The 14,858-nt window shown below is 46.4% G+C and overlaps 3 protein-coding genes across 3 annotated transcripts in view; all 3 read right to left on the bottom strand.

Annotated features, from left to right (window-relative positions):
- Positions 1 to 14,858, bottom strand: part of LOC139392878 (beta-2-microglobulin-like) — a 321,541-nt gene that overhangs the window by 79,636 nt on the left and 227,047 nt on the right. The window lies entirely within an intron of this gene.
- LOC139392874 (beta-2-microglobulin-like) overlaps positions 1 to 14,858 on the bottom strand; it is a 613,933-nt gene that overhangs the window by 406,107 nt on the left and 192,968 nt on the right. The gene's annotated exons all lie outside the window — the stretch shown is intronic.
- Positions 4,489 to 14,858, bottom strand: part of LOC139392881 (carboxypeptidase M-like) — an 83,327-nt gene continuing 72,957 nt past the window's right edge. The window contains exons 7-9 of the mRNA XM_071141199.1: positions 14,653 to 14,805; positions 9,388 to 9,536; positions 4,489 to 4,831 (exon numbers count right to left, since the gene is read on the bottom strand). Of these exons, the coding sequence (XP_070997300.1) occupies positions 4,577 to 4,831; positions 9,388 to 9,536; positions 14,653 to 14,805 (557 nt within the window). The 3' untranslated portion in view covers positions 4,489 to 4,576. The remainder of the gene's footprint in view (positions 4,832 to 9,387; positions 9,537 to 14,652; positions 14,806 to 14,858) is intronic.

Here is a 14,858-nt window from a genome sequence, read left to right as displayed (position 1 = left end):
GATACAGTCCACCAGTACAGGTATCGTGATACAGTCCACCAGTACAGGTATTGTGATAGTCTCCAGTCCACCAGTACAGGTATTGTGATACAGTCCACCAGTACAGGTATTGTGATACAGTCCACCAGTACAGGTATTGTGATACAGTCCACCAGTACAGGATTTGTGATACAGTCCACCAGTACAGGTATTGTGATACAGTCCACCAGTACAGGTATTGTGATACAGTCCACCAGTACAGGTATTGTGATACAGTCCACCAGTACAGGTATTGTGATACAGTCCACCAGTACAGGTATTGTGATAGTCTCCAGTCCACCAGTACAGGTATTGTGATACGGTCCACCAGTACAGGTATTGTGATACAGTCCACCAGTACAGGTATTGTGATACAGTCCACCAGTACAGGTATTGTGATACAGTCCACCAGTACAGGTATTGTGATACAGTCCACCAGTACAGGTATTGTGATACAGTCCACCAGTACAAGTATTGTGATAGTCTCCAGTCCACCAGTACAGGAATTGTGATAGTCTCCAGTCCACCAGTACAGGTATTGTGATACAGTCCACCAGTACAGGTATTGTGATAGTCTCCAGTCCACCAGTACAGGTATTGTGATACAGTCCACCAGTACAGGTATTGTGATACAGTCCACCAGTACAGGTATTGTGATACAGTCCACCAGTACAGGTATTGTGATACGGTCCACCAGTACAGGTATTGTGATACAGTCCACCAGTACAGGTATTGTGATACAGTCCACCAGTACAGGTATTGTGATAGTCTCCAGTCCACCAGTACAGGTATTGTGATAGTCTCCAGTCCACCAGTACAGGTATTGTGATAGTCTCCAGTCCACCAGTACAGGTATTGTGATAGTCTCCAGTCCACCAGTACAGGTATTGTGATACAGTCCACCAGTACAGGTATTGTGATAGTCTCCAGTCCACCAGTACAGGTATTGTGATAGTCTCCAGTCCACCAGTACAGGTATTGTGATAGTCTCCAGTCCACCAGTACAGGTATTGTGATACAGTCCACCAGTACAGGTATTGTGATACAGTCCACCAGTACAGGTATTGTGATACAGTCCACCAGTACAGGTATTGTGATACAGTCCACCAGTACAGGTATTGTGATACAGTCCACCAGTACAGGTATTGTGATAGTCTCCAGTCCACCAGTACAGGTATTGTGATACAGTCCACCAGTACAGGTATTGTGATACAGTCCACCAGTACAGGTATTGTGATAGTCTCCAGTCCACCAGTACAGGTATTGTGATACAGTCCACCAGTACAGGTATTGTGATACAGTCCACCAGTACAGGTATGGTGATACAGTCCACCAGTACAGGTATTGTGATACAGTCCACCAGTACAGGTATTGTGATACAGTCCACCAGTACAGGTATGGTGATACAGTCCACCAGTACAAGTATTGTGATACAGTCCACCAGTACAGGTATTGTGATAGTCTCCAGTCCACCAGTACAGGTATTGTGATAGTCTCCAGTCCACCAGTACAGGTATTGTGATACAGTCCACCAGTACAGGTATTGTGATACAGTCCACCAGTACAGGTATTGTGATAGTCTCCAGTCCACCAGTACAGGTATTGTGATAGTCTCCAGTCCACTAGTACAGGTATTGTGATACAGTCCACCAGTACAGGTATTGTGATACGGTCCACCAGTACAGGTATTGTGATAGTCTCCAGTCCACCAGTACAGGTATTGTGATATTCTCCAGTCCACCAGTACAGGTATTGTGATAGTCTCCAGTCCACCAGTACAGGTATTGTGATAGTCTCCAGTCCACCAGTACAGGTATTGTGATACAGTCCACCAGTACAGGTATTGTGATACAGTCCACCAGTACAGGTATTGTGATACGGTCCACCAGTACAGGTATTGTGATACAGTCCACCAGTACAGGTATTGTGATACGGTCCACCAGTACAGGTATTGTGATACAGTCCACCAGTACAGGTATTGTGATACGGTCCACCAGTACAGGTATTGTGATACGGTCCACCAGTACAGGTATTGTGATACGGTCTAGAGGATATGTTTAAATTTATGTTCTTCTTTTTTTTTGACCTAGGAATATAGTGTTCTCTGCTGTGTGTGCTGTGCAGTGTGTTCTCTGCTGTGTGTGCTGTGCAGTGTGTTCTCTGCTGTCTGTGCTGTGCAGTGTGTTCTCTGCAGTGTGTGCTGTGCAGTGTGTTCTCTGCAGTGTGTGCTGTGCAGTGTGTTCTCTGCTGTGTGTGCTGTGCAGTGTGTTCTCTGCTGTCTGTGCTGTGCAGTGTGTTCTCTGCTGTCTGTGCTGTGCAGTGTGTTCTCTGCAGTGTGTGCTGTGCAGTGTGTTCTCTGCTGTGTGTGCTGTGCAGTGTGTTCTCTGCAGTGTGTTCTCTGCTGTCTGTGCAGTGTGTTCTCTGCAGTGTGTGCAGTGCAGTGTGTTCTCTGCTGTCTGTGCAGTGTGTTCTCTGCTGTCTGTGCTGTGCAGTGTGTTCTCTGCAGTGTGTGCTGTGCAGTGTGTTCTCTGCTGTGTGTGCTGTGCAGTGTGTTCTCTGCTGTCTGTGCTGTGCAGTGTGTTCTCTGCTGTCTGTGCTGTGCAGTGTGTTCTCTGCAGTGTGTGCTGTGCAGTGTGTTCTCTGCTGTGTGTGCTGTGCAGTGTGTTCTCTGCTGTGTGTGCTGTGCAGTGTGTTCTCTGCAGTGTGTGCTGTGCAGTGTGTTCTCTGCTGTGTGTGCTGTGCAGTGTGTTCCCTGCTGTGTGTGCTGTGCAGTGTGTTCCCTGCTGTGTGTGCTGTGCAGTGTGTTCTCTGCTGTGTGTGCTGTGCAGTGTGTTCTCTGCTGTGTGTGCTGTGCAGTGTGTTCTCTGCTGTGTGTGCTGTGCAGTGTGTTCTCTGCTGTGTGTGCTGTGCAGTGTGTTCTCTGCTGTGTGTGCTGTGCAGTGTGTTCTCTGCAGTGTGTGCTGTGCAGTGTGTTCTCTGCTGTGTGTGCTGTGCAGTGTGTTCTCTGCTGTGTGTGCTGTGCAGTGTGTTCTCTGCTGTGTGTGCAGTGTGTTCTCTGCTGTGTGTGCAGTGTGTTCTCTGCAGTGTGTGCTGTGCAGTGTGTTCTCTGCTGTGTGTGCTGTGCAGTGTGTTCTCTGCAGTGTGTGCTGTGCAGTGTGTTCTCTGCTGTGTGTGCTGTGCAGTGTGTTCTCTGCTGTGTGTGCTGTGCAGTGTGTTCTCTGCTGTGTGTGCAGTGCAGTGTGTTCTCTGCTGTGTGTGCAGTGTGTTCTCTGCTGTGTGTGCAGTGTGTTCTCTGCAGTGTGTGCTGTGCAGTGTGTTCTCTGCTGTCTGTGCTGTGCAGTGTGTTCTCTGCTGTCTGTGCAGTGTGTTCTCTGCTGTGTGTGCTGTGCAGTGTGTTCTCTGCTGTCTGTGCAGTGTGTTCCCTGTTGTCTGTGCAGTGTGTTCCCTGTTGTCTGTGCAGTGTGTTCTCTGTTGTCTGTGCAGTGTGTTCCCTGCTGTCTGTGCAGTGTGTTCCCTGCTGTCTGTGCAGTGTGTTCTCTGCTGTCTGTGCAGTGTGTTCCCTGCTGTCTGTGCAGTGTGTTCTCTGTGCTGTGCAGTGTGTTCTCTGTTGTCTGTGCAGTGTGTTCCCTGCTGTCTGTGCAGTGTGTTCTCTGTTGTCTGTGCAGTGTGTTCTCTGTTGTCTGTGCAGTTTGTTCTCTGTTGTCTGTGCAGTGTGTTCTCTGCTGTCTGTGCAGTGAGCTCAGGCAGGTCGTCTCTGTTCTCTGTGCAGTGAGCTCAGGCAGGTCATCTCTGTTCTCTGTGCAGTGAGCTCAGGCAGGTCGTCTCTGTCTAAAGGTCTTGTCATGTTTGTAGGTAGAGGTGTGATTCCAGGTGTTTGCAGGTGGACTGGTAGGATCTTAGAGGTACTTCTAGACCTTCTCAACACCCCTCCATCCCTTACCCCTTGTCCTTCTCAACACCCCTCCATCCATCCATCCCTTACCCCATGTCCTTCTCAACACCCCTCCATCCATCCATCCCTTACCCCTTGTCCTTCTCAACACCCCTCCATCCATCCCTTACCCCTTGTCCTTCTCAACACCCCTCCATCCCTCCCTTACCCCCTGTCCTCAACGCCCCTCCCTCCCTTACCCCTTGACTTTAGTCTCTTCTTCTCAGCTTGGCATGGCAGATTGCTGGCATGGCAGATTGCTGGCATGGCAGATTGCTGGCTGGCAGATTGCTGGCATGGCAGATTGCTGGCTGGCAGTAATTGCTTTCTTTCAGCACAATATTTTTTAAAAAAAACTAAAAAAGCATCAATACAAAACATTACATTTTTAAAAACACAAAATGGCTCACGTGTTTGTGCAAGGTAGAGCAATGCAAAGTGTTACAAGAAAATATATATAGGATTTTCTTTGTTTGTACCAAAATACTGAGAAAAGAAAAAGAGAGAATGTCTCTGGACTGGGAGTCAGTCAGTCTGTCTCCATGGATACGTCCCAAATGGCATCCTATCCCCTATATAGTGCACTACTTTAATAAGGTTCCATTTGGGTCGTGACCCGTCTCTCGGTCACAGTAACATGGTATCCCGGAGAACCAGGAGAACCAGGAGGATGGTGACGCCCGAGGGGCCCAGGCTGGGAGAGTGGCCACCCAGGGGCCTCCAGACCTGGGGTGGGGTGCAGGACTGGGTGGGGCGGCTGGGGCCAGGGGTGGCGGCTGCGGACCTCTGCAGCTGGAAGTTGTGGACGAGGGCCGAGAATGAGTCGGGGCCGTATGGGACCGTCAACGTCTCTGTCAACACCTGGTGGCCCGGGAACGTCACCTGGCGATCACATCGATCCATTAGTTCATGTATTGATCAATTATTACAATGTTGAGTAAACTTCACACACAGGCAAATATGTCAATCACATTGATTGATTTGATACTATTGATTGATTGATTCATACCCAGTTGTATACCCACAAAATATACAGTACTCTACTGTAGATTGATTAATTCCCAGATGTATACCAACTAAATATACAGTATTGTACTGTAGATTGATTAATTCCCAGATGTATACCAACTAAAGATACAGTATTGTACTGTAGATTGATTAATTCCCAGATGTATACCAACTAAAGATACAGTATTGTACTGTAGATTGATTCATACCCAGCTGTATACCAACTAAAGATACAGTTTTGTACTGTAGATTGATGTATACCAACTAAAGATACAGTATTGTACTGTAGATTGATGTATACCCAGCTGTATACCAACTAAAGATACAGTATTGTACTGTAGATTGATTAATTCCCAGCTGTATACCAACTAAATATACAGTATTGTACTGTAGATTGATTAATTCCCAGATGTATACCAACTAAATATACAGTATTGTACTGTAGATTGATTAATTCCCAGCTGTATACCAACTAAAGATACAGTATTGTACTGTAGATTGATTCATACCCAGCTGTATACCAACTAAAGATACAGTATTATACTGTAGATTGATTAATTCCCAGCTGTATACCAACTAAAGATACAGTATTGTACTGTAGATTGATTCATACCCAGCTGTATACCAACTAAAGATACAGTATTATACTGTAGATTGATTCATGCCCAGCTGTATACCAACTAAAGATACAGTATTGTACTGTAGATTGATTCATACCCAGCTGTATACCAACTAAAGATACAGTATTATACTGTAGATTGATTAATTCCCAGCTGTATACCAACCAAAGATACAGTATTGTACTGTAGATTGATTCATACCCAGCTGTATACCAACTAAAGATACAGTATTATACTGTAGATTGATTAATTCCCAGCTGTATACCAACTAAATATACAGTATTGTACTGTAGATTGATTCATACCCAGCTGTATACCAACTAAAGATACAGTATTGTACTGTAGAGTGATTCATACCCAGCTGTATACTAACTAAAGATACAGTATTGTACTGTAGATCAAGAGTCTATTCCGTCTGAACAGATGGGATGAATATAATTAAAGGTTAAAACATTTTTATTCTCATGGTTTCACAATATCTCTGTTGTTGTTAAATGTTCTGGTGCTTTCTCTGAGCCGTCTGTCGGAGGAACGGTTGTTATCTGTCCGTTGATCAGATGTTTACTGGAGACTGTGGGAGACTGTGGGACCTCATACGTGCTACTGCACCACACCACCCGGGAGGACCACCCACGTGGCTTTGTATGAGCTGGCTCAAAATAAAAACACTGAGAAACATTAATTAAACGGCATTAAACGGCATTAACGACATTAAACGGCACCCTATTCCCTATATAGAGTGCACTACTTTTGGATTTAGAGCCCATAGGATTGTCTCACTCTAGACTGTGTCTGAAACGGCACCCTGTTCCCTTTATAGAGTGCACTACTTTTGGATTTAGAGCCCATAGGATTGTCTCACTCTAGACTGTGTCTGAAACGGCACCCTGTTCCCTTTATAGAGTGCACTACTTTTGGACTTAGAGCCCATAGGATTGTCTCACTCTAGACTGTGTCTGAAACGGCACCCTAATCCATATATAGTGCACTACTTTTGACCAAAGCCCCATGTCCTCTCCATGCCACTTAGAGACAGTTGACCCTCCACCCTCTTTGGTTTATTTGAGAGAAGTTAAATAATTCCTATCGGTCCCAGTCTAATCTCAGTGTTGTATTTAGGGAGGGGGGAGAGGGAGGAGGAGGGGGGGTCAAACAGCAAACATGCATCCAACAAGTTTGTAGAGTCACAAGTTTGATGAAGTCATTGCGTGCTAGGAATATGGGACCAAATACTCCACTTTTGACTACTTTAATACACATAGGAGGTACATTTGTCCAAATGCTTATGAGACAGGCAGTTAACCCACTGTTCCTAGGCAGTTAACCCACTGTTCCTAGGCAGTTAACCCACTGTTCCTAGGCAGTTAACCCACTGTTCCTAGGCCAGTTAACCCACTGTTCCTAGGCAGTTAACCCACTGTCCCTAGGCAGTTAACCCACTGTTCCTAGGCAGTTAACCCCACTGTTCCTAGGCAGTTAACCCCACTGTTCCTAGGCAGTTAACCCACTGTTCCTAGGCAGTTAACCCACTGTTCCTAGGCAGTTAACCCACTGTTCCTAGGCCAGTTAACCCACTGTTCCTAGGCAGTTAACCCACTGTCCCTAGGCAGTTAACCCACTGTTCCTAGGCAGTTAACCCCACTGTTCCTAGGCAGTTAACCCACTGTTCCTAGGCAGTTAACCCACTGTTCCTAGGCAGTTAACCCCACTGTTCCTAGGCAGTTAACCCACTGTTCCTAGGCAGTTAACCCACTGTTCCTAGGCAGTTAACCCACTGTTCCTAGACCAGTTAACCCCACTGTTCCTAGACCAGTTAACCCACTGTTCCTAGGCAGTTAACCCCACTGTTCCTAGGCAGTTAACCCACTGTTCCTAGACCAGTTAACCCACTGTCCCTAGGCAGTTAACCCACTGTTCCTAGGCAGTTAACCCCACTGTTCCTAGACCAGTTAACCCACTGTTCCTAGGCAGTTAACCCCACTGTTCCTAGACCAGTTAACCCACTGTTCCTAGACCAGTTAACCCACTGTTCCTAGGCAGTTAACCCACTGTTCCTAGGCAGTTAACCCCACTGTTCCTAGACCAGTTAACCCACTGTTCCTAGGCAGCTAACCCCACTGTTCCTAGACCAGTTAACCCACTGTTCCTAGACCAGTTAACCCACTGTTCCTAGGCAGTTAACCCACTGTTCCTAGGCAGTTAACCCACTGTTCCTAGACCAGTTAACCCACTGTTCCTAGGCCAGTTAACCCACTGTTCCTAGGCCAGTTAACCCACTGTTCCTAGGCAGTTAACCCCACTGTTCCTAGGCCAGTTAACCCCACTGTTCCTAGGCAGTTAATCCACTGTTCCTAGGCAGTTAACCCACTGTTCCTAGACCAGTTAACCCACTGTTCCTAGGCAGTTAACCCCACTGTTCCTAGGCAGTTAACCCACTGTTCCTAGACCAGTTAACCCACTGTTCCTAGACCAGTTAACCCACTGTTCCTAGACCAGTTAACCCACTGTTCCTAGACCAGTTAACCCACTGTTCCTAGACCAGTTAACCCCACTGTTCCTAGACCAGTTAACCCACTGTTCCTAGACCGTCATTGAAGATAATAATTTGTTCTTAACTAACTTGCCTAGTTAAATAAAGGTTAAAAACATTTTTAAAAGACCTTCTGAAGAAACATATAACAGAGCCCTATAAAATCTATTATTTTTATTAAAATATAAATGGGATTTTCTAAAATCCACAACAATGTTTCAAACCACATCAGGAGACCACTTTTGAGGTCTGGGAAATGTTTAGGAAATGTTCAGTTTTGGGGTATCGTTCCCCTTTAATTCCCCTGTGCACCCCAACGAGGCTGCTGTTTAGTGGTGTTTTTCTAGCACACGTGTGATGGTAGAGTTGGCTAAACAAATGACCCACCGGACTGAATCAAATAATCATGATATAATTCTGCCAGGAAGGCAATAGGCTACTTTGTAGTTAACATTTTAATTGAGAAGGTTTTTTTTGGGAAAGCCTTTCCATCTACCAGAAGACTGTTGTCGTTTTATTAGCATCATCGCTAACAGCTACACCGAGTGGTAGACGGGAACATACACAGACGGGGGAATTCTCGATGCCGGTTCAGAAACTTGAAAGAAATACGAATCACAGACGCATTCTGTTCTCGTCTTATTATAAACGTGGGCAAATTAATACATTTAGTTGATTTCCTACTATATTCCATATATTTTTGAATTAGTGTTGAATTCCGTGTTATTGTCTAGATTCCGTGACTCAGCGTTCTTCGCATCACAGATTTTTAAATCGGACCCTAAATAAAAAAGTGCTTTCATTTCTAAACGTTAAAACAAATATGTATGAAAATACCCTCAAATAAAAAGGTGACATTTTGTACATTCGCCTCATATGACATTTTTTTATTTAAAATCCAAAATGCTGGTAGTAATAGAGCCAAATTAAAAGTTTTAGCTTCACTGTCCAAATAAATAACTACCACCCAGATACACAGACCGGTCCCAAATGACACCCTATTTCATATATATATATATATATATATATATATATATATATATATATATATATATATAGGAAATAGGGTGTCATTTGTGGAATAGGGCTCTGGTCAAAAGTAGTGCACTACATAGGGAATAGGGTGCCATTTGAGACAGCAGCTGTAGTTGAATAAACCTAAACTATCAGTACTACCACCAGGGGGTGCTGTCTCACCCTAAAGGTGTAGTTGCCTGGCAGCAGCAGTAGTTGTATAAACCCTAAACTATCAGTACTACCACCAGAGGGTGCTGTCTCACCCTAAAGGTGTAGTTGCCTGGCAGCAGCAGTCTGTAGTATTCTCCATGGCGGTCGGTTCTGAAGGGACAGAGGTTCTGTCTCCCCTCCACCTCCACCAGAGCATTCTGTAATGGGTTTCCCTCCGCGTCCAACACCTGCCCTTTCACACCTAGAGACACACACACACACACACACACACACACACACACACACACACACAGCAGGACGGAAGGAGAGAAAGACAATCAACACCAGCCAAGCCAATTGGTTTTTAATTTAGTTAATTTTGTTAAAAAGGTTTTAAAAAAACATTGTAATAAATAGAACAGTTGAACAACGGATGAAATTCCTCCAAAACTCCATCAGGTATCGACTGGATTATATAGCACATAAAACATTTGTCAACATTTGACAATATGTCAAATTTCACTTTTATTTTCTTAGCATGCACTCATTTGCACATTTTGTAATGGTATCTGGTATTTAAAAACAATATGTGTTAAAATAAAGAAAAGTATATATGCCTCATTTGCATAAACACAGGGTAATTTGCATATATGAATAAATTAACATAGGTGGAACTGGCCTGCAACCACCAAACACTAGCTCTGTCTAGGCCTACCTGCTCGGTCTCGACAGCCTCATTCATTACTGTTGTCGAGTTCTGTTGCATAATTCAACACGTTGCGTCACTAGCAGGATAGCCTCAGATTAAAGATCAACAGGCTTGGCTCTAGATCACATCTATCTAAACAGACATGATATCACTATCATCCCAGTGTTCATTTTCAGGAAGTTGCTTTCATTTCAGCGCATCTAATTTGTAAACATAAAAAAAAACGACAGGAACAAGCAAAGGGTATGAAAGATTCACAGGAGTAAAATGAAATTAATCAATCCAGCGAGATTTAAATGTCAAGTGGATTTCGACCCCTGCCCCTCACACACAGGAAATAGATCCTCAGGTGGGCGGAGCTTGCGCGCTGCTACTCAATTGTCCGGCTGTTAGTTAGACGATACCCCATTAACTATTCAGAAAAGGGCGGAGTTTCCTCCTTCTTAACTTTACTGGAATGAATGAACCCTTCGTCGCCCTATTCTGTGTTTACCTCGACACAACACAGGAGAACAGTCAGACTATTCTGCATTTACCTCGACACAACACAGGAGAACAGTCACCCTATTCTGTGTTTACCTCGACACAACACAGGAGAACAGTCACCCTATTCTGTGTTTACCTCGACACAACACAGGAGAACAGTCAGACTATTCTGTGTTTACCTCGACACAACACAGGAGAACAGTCACCCTATTCTGTGTTTACCTCGACACAACACAGGAGAACAGTCACCCTATTCTGTGTTTACCTCGACACAACACAGGAGAACAATCACCCTATTCTGTGTTTACCTCGACACAACACAGGAGAACAGTCAGACTATTCTGTGTTTACCTCGACACAACACAGGAGAACAGTCAGACCATTCTGTGTTTACCTCAACACAACACAGGAGAACAGTCAGACTATTCTGTGTTTACCTCAACACAACACAGGAGAACAGTCACCCTATTCTGTGTTTACCTCGACACAACACAGGAGAACAGTCAGACTATTCTGTGTTTACCTCGACACAACACAGGAGAACAGTCACCCTATTCTGTGTTTACCTCGACACAACACAGGAGAACAGTCAGACTATTCTGTGTTTACCTCGACACAACACAGGAGAACAGTCACCCTATTCTGTGTTTACCTCGACACAACACAGGAGAACAGTCACCCTATTCTGTGTTTACCTCGACACAACACAGGAGAACAGTCAGACTATTCTGTGTTTACCTCGACACAACACAGGAGAACAGTCAGACTATTCTGTGTTTACCTCGACACAACACAGGAGAACAGTCACCCTATTCTGTGTTTACCTCGACACAACACAGGAGAACAGTCAGACTATTCTGTGTTTACCTCGATACAACACAGGAGAACAGTCAGACTATTCTGTGTTTACCTCGACACAACACAGGAGAACAGTCAGACCATTCTGTGTTTACCTCGACACAACACAGGAGAACAGTCAGACCATTCAGTGTTTACCTCGACACAACACAGGAGAACAGTCAGACCATTCTGTGTTTACCTCGACACAACACAGGAGAACAGTCAGACCATTCTGTGTTTACCTCGACACAACACAGGAGAACAGTCAGACTATTCTGTGTTTACCTCAACACAACACAGGAGAACAGTCAGACCATTCTGTGTTTACCTCGACACAACACAGGAGAACAGTCAGACTATTCTAGAAAAGCTTTTGACTGGACTACAGGGAGAGCTTCTGTTGGTTAATTAATATGACCTTTTAGCCAGGGTCACATTACAGTGGTGATTGTTGTGATGTCAGTTGAGGCACCAAGCATCACACGGACTCTCCCCGTGCATCCCAAATGGCGCCCTAATACCTATATAGTGCACTACTTTTCACCAGAGTCCTATGGCACCCTATTCCCTATATAGGCCACTACTTTTGACCAGGGCCCACAGCCCAAATGGCACAATATTCCCTATATAGGCCACTACTTTAGACCGTGATGACTGACTTGGACCAGGAGTCATCCCAGGATAGACCGTGATGACTGAACCAGACCAGGAGTCATCCCAGGATAGACCGTGATGACTGACCCAGACCAGGAGTCATCCCAGGGTAGACCGTGATGACTGACCTGGACCAGGAGTTCTCCCAGGATAGACCGTGATGACTGACCCAGACCAGGAGTCATCCCAGGGTAGACCGTGATGACTGACCTGGACCAGGAGTTCTCCCAGGATAGACCGTGATGACTGACCCAGACCAGGAGTCATCCCAGGGTAGATCGTGATGACTGACCTGGACCAGGAGTCGTCCCATGGTAGACCATGATGACTGACCTGGACCAGGAGTCATCCCAGGGTAGATCGTGATGACTGACCCGGACCAGGAGTCATCCCAGGGTAGACCGTGATGACTGACCTGGACCAGGAGTCATCCCAGGGTAGACCGTGATGACTGACCTGGACCAGGAGTCATCCCAGGGTAGACCGTGATGACTGACCCGGACCAGGAGTCATCCCAGGGTAGACTGTGATGACTGACCCAAAGTCATCCCAGGGTAGACCGTGATGACTGACCCGCACCAGGAGTCATCCCAGGGTAGAAGACCGTGATCACTGACCTGGACCAGGAGTCATCCCAGGGTAGACCGTGATGACTGACCCGAACCAGGAGTCATCCCAGGGTAGACCGTGATGACTGACCTGGACCAGGAGTCATCCCAGGGTAGAAGACCGTGATGACTGACCTGGACCAGGAGTCATCCTAGGGTAGACCGTGATGACTGACCTGGACCAGGAGTCATCCCAGGGTAGACCGTGATGACTGACCCGGACCAGGAGTCATCCCAGGGTAGACCATTGTTGTGAGATCTGATCTGTAGATCTATTTCAGTGCCTGGGGGCTTTTCAGCATGTGACATAACATTGGGATTTTTTTTTTTTTTTTTACAGAATTACCTTAAGCTTACATTCAATATCCACATATCTTGAATGAATCATATACCTTACCAATTCTTACCTAAATGAATCGTACTACCTAAACGATTCATACCTAAATGAATCATTCTACCATTGAAATGATCAAGCCACCACTTGGTAGTGAAACACTGTACAGAAGTATTGATTGATTTGATTGTATTTATGACAGACAGAGCAGTACTAACCCCCGACAGACAGCGTGGTACTAACCCAGGACAGACAACGCGGAACTAACCCACGATAGACAGCGTGGTACTAACCCGCGACAGACAGCGCGGAACTAACCCACGACAGACAGCGTGGTACTAACCCACGACAGACAGCGTGGTACTAACCTACGATAGACAGCGTGGTACTAACCCACGATACACAGCGTGGTACTAACCCACGACAGACAGCGTGGTACTAACCCACGATAGACAGCGTGGTACTAACCCGCGACAGACAGCGTGGAACTAACACGCGACAGACAGCGTGGTAATAACCCACGACAGAGACAGCGTGGTACTAACCCACGACAGACAGCGTGGTACTAACCCATGACAGAGACAGCGTGGTACTAACCCACAACAGACAGCGTGGTACTAACCCACGACAGAGACAGCGTGGTACTAACCCACAACAGACAGCGTGGTACTAACCCACGATAGACAGCGTGGTACTAACCCGCGACAGACAGCGTGGAACTAACCCGCGACAGACAGCGTGGTACTAACCCGCGACAGAGACAGCGTGGTACTAACCCACGACAGACAGCGTGGTACTAACCCACGACAGACAGCGTGGTACTAACCCACGACAGAGACAGCGTGGTACTAGCCCACGACAGACAGCGTGGTACTAACCCACGACAGAGACAGCGTGGTACTAACCCACGACAGACAGCGTGGTAATAACCCACGACAGAGACAGCGTGGTACTAACCCACGACAGACAGCGTGGTACTAACCCATGACAGAGACAGCGTGGTACTAACCCACAACAGACAGCGTGGTACTAACCCACGACAGAGACAGCGTGGTACTAACCCACAACAGACAGCGTGGTACTAACCCACGATAGACAGCGTGGTACTAACCCGCGACAGACAGCGTGGAACTAACCCGCGACAGACAGCGTGGTACTAACCCGCGACAGAGACAGCGTGGTACTAACCCACGACAGACAGCGTGGTACTAACCCACGACAGACAGCGTGGTACTAACCCACGACAGAGACAGCGTGGTACTAGCCCACGACAGACAGCGTGGTACTAACCCACGACAGAGACAGCGTGGTACTAACCCACAACAGACAGCGTGGTACTAACCCACGACAGAGACAGCGTGGTACTAACCTACGACAGACAGCGTGGTACTGACCCACGATAGACAGCGTGGTACTAACCCATGATAAGACAGCGTGGTACTAACCCACGATAAGACAGCGTGGTACTAACCCACGACAGACAGCGTGGTACTAACCCACGATAAGACAGCGTGGTACTAACCCACGACAGACAGCGTGGTACTGACCTGCGACAGACAGCGTGGTACTAACCCATGACAGACAGCGTGGTACTAACCCACGATAGACAGCGTGGTACTAACCCACGATAGACAGCGTGGTACTAACTCACGATAGACAGAGTGGTACTAACCCACGATAGACAGAGTGGTACTAACCCACGATAGACAGAGTGGTACTGACCCACGATAGACAGCGTGGTACTGACCCAGATGGACCTGTTGCATGTATGCCAGCAGCGCGGCCCGGTTGGCGTCCCAGAGCCCAGGCAGATCACTCTCTGGAGGGTATTTACAACAGGACAGCTCCAAGGTGATCTCTAGACACTGGCCCCACACGTAGTTATAGTCCTGCATCCCTCCTAGGAAACAGATAGAAAAACATGAAACTGAGCCAGACTAGAGCCATAATGGT

Source organism: Oncorhynchus clarkii, chromosome 33, assembly GCF_045791955.1.
Source record: "Oncorhynchus clarkii lewisi isolate Uvic-CL-2024 chromosome 33, UVic_Ocla_1.0, whole genome shotgun sequence".
NCBI lineage: Eukaryota > Metazoa > Chordata > Actinopteri > Salmoniformes > Salmonidae > Oncorhynchus > Oncorhynchus clarkii.
This window is presented reverse-complemented; position numbering and strand designations above follow the sequence as displayed.